The sequence below is a fragment of the Cynocephalus volans genome, chromosome X (assembly GCF_027409185.1).
Source record: "Cynocephalus volans isolate mCynVol1 chromosome X, mCynVol1.pri, whole genome shotgun sequence".
Taxonomy (NCBI): Eukaryota; Metazoa; Chordata; class Mammalia; order Dermoptera; family Cynocephalidae; genus Cynocephalus; species Cynocephalus volans.
In genome coordinates this window covers 109,875,915-109,881,793 of record NC_084478.1, presented here as the reverse complement: position 1 = coordinate 109,881,793, position 5,879 = coordinate 109,875,915, and the positions used below count along the sequence as shown (strand labels likewise).

At 41.8% G+C, this 5,879-nt stretch overlaps 1 protein-coding gene across 1 annotated transcript; it reads left to right on the top strand.

Moving 5' to 3' along the window:
• The first annotated feature begins 2,828 nt into the window (after positions 1 to 2,828).
• On the top strand, positions 2,829 to 5,500 carry LOC134368165 (melanoma antigen preferentially expressed in tumors-like). Its single transcript, XM_063084709.1, has 3 exons — positions 2,829 to 3,118; positions 3,580 to 4,179; positions 4,987 to 5,500. Exons 1-3 carry the CDS (start codon positions 2,829 to 2,831, stop codon positions 5,498 to 5,500), a joined length of 1,404 nt encoding a protein of 467 aa, XP_062940779.1.
• The last annotated feature ends 379 nt before the right edge of the window (positions 5,501 to 5,879 follow it).

Below are 5,879 nucleotides of genomic sequence, written 5' to 3'. Positions count from 1 at the left end.
ATTTCCATATGTATTTGTACTTGGGTTGTATTTTTTGGTTTTCTCGCCTATTATTCCACTGAGCTATCTGTAATTTAAGGAAGTTTTCTCTGCCATCACATGCGGAATCAAAATCCCAGGTCTTCTTTACAATGTGAGCAAACTTTTCCTGTAAAGAGCCATATAGCAAATATTTTAAGTTTGTGGACCATAGTGTCTCTGTCATAACTACTCAACTTTGTCATTGCAGCACAAAAACATCTATAGATAAGATATAAATGAATGAGCATGGCTGTGTTCCAGTAAAACTTTATTTACAAAACCAAGAACTGGACTGTATTTGACCCAATGGGCCACAGCTTACAGACTCCTGCTCTAGTGGATTCCTCAGATAGGGTTGAGGGGTGCAGAATCTCCTAAGTTCCTGTCTGTTGAAAACTGTTTTTCTATAAGCTGTGATATTTGAAGGGTCAGCCCTGCTGGATGTAAAATCTTTACTTCAGACTTTTTAAAAAAAATTTTATCATTACACAATGTAAACATTTTTTTTTTTTTTTGTGGCCCTTTACCAATTCCTCCTTAACCTCTCCTCCCCCTCCCCCTTTCCCACCGCTGGTGTCCTCAGTTCTGTCCTCTCGTTTTGAGAGTTCAAGGAATTTTTGTGATTGTTGCATCATTCTTCTTTCCTTCCTTTTTTCAGCTGCCGCTTATCAGTGAGGTCATGTGGTATTTCTCTTTCTGTAAGTCTGGCTTATTCCACTGAACATGATTTTCTCTAAGTTCATCTATGTTGCTGTGAATGGCACAATCTCACTCCTTTTTATGGCAGAGTTGTATTCCACTGTGTCTATATACCACATTTTCCTTACCCCGTCATCTGTCAGTAGACATTTAGTTTGCTTCTGACTCTTAGCTATTGTAAATAGAGCTGCGATAAACATGGGAGTGCAGGCATGCCTTCGCCATGATGATTTCCATTCCTTTGGGTGTACACCCAACAGTGGGATTGCAGGATCATATGGCAGCTCTATCTGTAGTTGTGTGAGGAACCTCCATACTGTTTTCCGTAAGGGCTGCACTAACTTATAGTCCCACCAACAGTGTTTGAGGGCCCTTCTTTCTCCACATCCTCTCCACTATTTGTTATTCTCTGTCTTTCTGATTCTGGCCAGTCTAACTGGTGTGAGGTGATATCTCAATGTGGTTTTGATTTGCATTTCCCTGCTGCTTACTGATGTTGAGCATTCGCTTTTTCATCCGTAGGTTGGCCATTTGTGTATCTTCCTTTGAGAAATGCCTATCCAGCTCCTTTGCCCATTTTTTAGTTGGATTTGTTTGTTTGTTTGTTTGTTTGTTTTTACTGTTGTTTGAGTTCCTTGTATATTCTAGATATTAATCCCTTGTGGGATTCATAGTTTGTGAATATTTTCTCCCATTCTGTCGGTTGTCTTTTCACTCTGTTAATTGTTTCTTTGGCTGTGCAGAAGCTTTTTAGTCCATTTCTATTTTTATATTTTTATAAATATTCTGATCCGAGGTAGGTCTCATATCCTCAAATGCTTGTTTGAATATGATTAATTCTGTTTGAACTGTTCACTTAGTTTCTTTCCGCTTTATGGTTGTTTGCTTTGTGAGAAGTTTTGTTTCCTCATCTTTTTTTAAGAATGTTTTTGTATGGAATTTCTTTCTTCCTTTGGTGTATTTGTATGATATTGGTTTGTTTTACAAAAATCCTACTTTAACGATGCCAATTTTTGTCGGGATAGCAAAGTCCAGGCCTTTAAGCCTTTTTCTTTGCTTGTTTTGGTGGCAGAGGGAGAAGTTTTGAGTGCTCTGATTCTGTGGTTCTCTCATGTCCTGCAAGAGCATTTTTCTTTTCCATTTTTGTTTTTTCCCCCTTTTGTTTCTTTTCCCCATCATTACTAAATGCCAAAGGATGCTTCACCCTTCCTCTTTGCCTTTTCTCTTCTTCTTCCATTTTTTTTTTTTTTTTTTTTTTTTTGTGGTGGGCTGATATGGGGATCCAAACCCTTGACTTTGGTGTTATAACACTGTGAAGCTATTTTTAAGTCTTGTAAGTCTTCCCTACCTCTTTAAATGTCACATATTTTGAAGTCTCTTCTCTATAGACCCTGCTCTTATCTTCCAGGATATCTTTTTGGTATTTTCAGACTTATCATGGGCCTAGTCATTCTGGCCGTACTTTTAGATCAACTTTAAGCTTGCAATCTTTCTTCCTCAGTATCTCTTGCAGCTCTTCTTGGTCTGTCTTTGCTTGCCACTAAGCCCACTGATGAGCGTGTGACAGATCATGTGCTGGAATATCGTGCTTTTTCTCGTTTTACTCACAATTATTTTGAAGTTTTGTCATCTGTTTCTAAGTGATGATGAGTATGTGCTTTTGGACAGATTTACATTTGTTTTTTCTTGGTGATTTGCATCATTTTGGAAGGAAGTATTGAGAGGCAGGTAGATAGATGGTCAATGTTGTCTTCTGCTCACTTACCCCTGATTTCTACTGACATTTTATCTTATGCCAATATGTATATGTATGAAGGCACACACAAACGTAAACTCTTACACACACACTCGAGTCTATTCCTATTCTATGTCTACAGTGGAGGTCTCCTGAGGTGGCTGCCTGATTCACCATCTACAAGGGTACTTCAAAAAGTTCATGGAAAAACAGAATTAAAAGATAATACGGATCTTTTCATGAACTGTCTGAAATACCCAAGTATTTATTCAATAAATATTTTCTCCACTGCTAACCTTGGTGGCAGATAAGGGACTGTGGATGTCTTCTCAGGATTTGTAAATATTCTTCACTCTGAAGCAGGTTCATAAAGATGGACAAAAACGCCCCAGCCACACTACTAGACCTTGCTGTACGAAGTCTGCTGAGTAATGAACGTGTAGCTATCCATGCCCTTGAAGAGCTCCCAAGAGTCATGTTCGCTCCGTTTTTCACTGCCGCCTTCTTGGGTGGTCATAAGAAGGTACTGAGGGAAATGGTGAGGATTTGGCCCTATCCCTGTCTCCACGTCGGGACATTGAGAGTACGGGAGTCACAATATGACAATTTCGAAGCTATGATTGACGGTCTACAGATCCTTCCTGCCCAGAACTCTTCTTCTTGGTAAGACTATGTATGATAGAGACATAGTGAGTCAGCAGGAGGGTATGAGACGGGCGTAGGAGACGGCCTAACAGTCTTTCAAAGGTAGTTAATGGTGAATGCTGAGGATCTCTGTGAGGCTGTTGGTGGAACATTTGGGGTCACCTTAAGGACTCTAATGTCTTACAGAGTTGATTATGGAACAGAAGGGATTGAGGATACTATTAATAGATTTGCCTCCTGGGTATGATTACATGGAAAAAGGACATGGGCATTGAGACTGGGATCATCAGAAGAGAAGAAAAGATGGGGAAAAGAAAGAAAGGCGCTAAATTTTTATGGAAAAGGCTTTGTTGGTAAATGGTGTATGGACAGAAGACCAGGGATAAAGGGATTTTGTTTCAGCTTCCCATCATTGATCCTGCTGGGTTGTATTAAAATCAGCTACCTCTCAGATATTCTGTCTTCTCCTCTCCTTACAGGGCGCCAAAACTGAGGATTCTAGATTTAAGTCAGAATCCAGGCTGCAGGACCACATGCTCTGAGATCAGGACCACATTCCCTTTCTGTTTTCATTCATGTGTTCACTCTCAGCACTCTATCGTGAAAACAGAAGAAGCCCCACAAAGAGTTAGGTGCCCCGGAACTGTAAATTCAGAGTCTGAGCCTCAGTCATCCAGGAAACCTGTGGAATTATTAGTGAACATTTCCCTAGATAGTACCTGGAGAACAGGGCGATTTCTTTCTTTACTTCGAAATAAAGTAGAGCAGAGCTTTGGGTCCTTGCACCTCTGCTGCAGAGTTTTGCAATTTGATGGAAGGCTTGCCCACGAACACATCCTGCAGCTTCTGGATATGGGATGCATTGGTCACCTGAAAGTGGATGACATTTATCTGAGTCAAGTCACCACCCTTTTGGCTCAGATGACCCACCTCCACAGCCTTAGTATGTCTCACATCCGTTTTACATCTTGTGTGAGGAGACGCTTTGGGACTTTTCTCACCCATCTTGGGCAGATGAACACCCTTCAGCAGATCCGTTTGTATTCCTGCCGCACGCATCCGCTTCAGGAACTGCTCAGGTGAGGAGCTGGGGAAAGACCTGGGTTCCCTGAACCACCCCGTTGTTAAGACAGGAGAGCAACCATTCTTGGATATTCCTAATCTCCTTGTAACCCATTCCTCCTTCCACCTCAATATGGGCACTGCTGGGTGTATGAAACTGGCCAGGCTAGAGAAGCTAGAAAATTATGATGTGATCATTCATTCTTTCAGTCAGTCAGTCGACCATGTGCAGACACCATGATAAGTCTGTAGATACATTGGTGAAAAAGACCCAGTCCTTCTCCCCTTGGAGTTTACAGCCTTTTAGGGAGAAGGGGAGACGTTCAGATGGAGAAATGTTTTATGCTGTGGCACTGATGCACCTCATCATGGTCTGGCTAGAACAGTTAATACTGCCAGATCATTTTGCTCCTGTATTTTACCCAAGCGTTAGGCCCTGAGTAGAATGCTTGTCATTTGGGTTTTGGTCAAAGGGAATCCTTAGTTGACTGCTTTCCCAGTTCCCTCCCCACCAAATAAGTAAACTAAATCCACCATTGATTTCATTGTAAGTACTAAGTGCATTAAATTTTTTTCCACTTAATCTTTCCCGCAACTCTACATAATAGTTGCTATTGTGCATGTTTTAAAGATTTAAGAAACTGTATCTGAGAGTGGAAAAGTAATTTTCTTAGAGTCTGATTCCAAAGCCCACATTGTTAACTGCTGTTGCAACATATGTGCAAATTAGTTTATTCTAGAGCCGTAGATACCTCTAACTCAGGACTCCTTGTCCTGGTCCAATCCTCATTGTGCAGAAATAACTTTCTTTTTTCTGTCTACAGATACCTGCCACCTCAGTTGGATGCATTGTATCTCTCTTTCTGTGGACTTTCTAACAGAGGCATCACTGTCCTGTCCCAGAGCCCTGCAGCCACCCATCTAAGATTGCTGAGTCTCAGCAATGTCGAGATATCCTGGGAACTTTCTGAGAACTTCCAGACTCTGCTGGTGAGTGTCTCAGGCACCCTGCAGTATCTAGAGATAGATGATTGCCTGATGACTGATTCTACTCTCACTGCTGTCATTCCGGCCCTGAGCCGCTGTTCCCACCTCCGTGTCTTTAGCTTTGCCTCCAACCCCATTACAATGAGTGTGCTCACCAGTCTTCTGCAGCACTTAACAAACCTGACGGAGCTGAAGCGTGTAATTTATCCTGTCCCTGTCCATTGCTATGAACAATTGCATAATCCTCGCAGTTTGAACCGACAGAAGCTTTCTGAAGTGCAGGCCCAATTGAAGGCGATGCTGCAGGTGGTAAAGCGGAATGACATGCGCTGGACCAGTTCTCCTGAGTGATTTTCATGGTACAAGGACTTGATTTAACACTGACGTGTGGCCATTAAAGCACGTAGTGTTCTCACCTGTAGCCCAAGCTTTAGAGACACATATGTAAAATTTTATAGTTCCAGGAACCTCGCGTTAGGAAGATTCCATGTGTAACTGACCTCTATAAAAATAAAGAACTCTAAAGAAAACAGAGGGCTTTGAGAGGTCCTATGGGTCTCTTACCCATTGTCCTCCAAATCCTCCTCCTTGCTCCTGACCACAGTGTTGGGCATGTGACCTTGGCTGACCTAGTCATGGTATACCATTTCCCTGCCCAGACTAATTGGTTCACTTACGGGTACTTGACACAAGTCAAAAGAGTTGAAACCTTTTCTTGATGATATTTTGG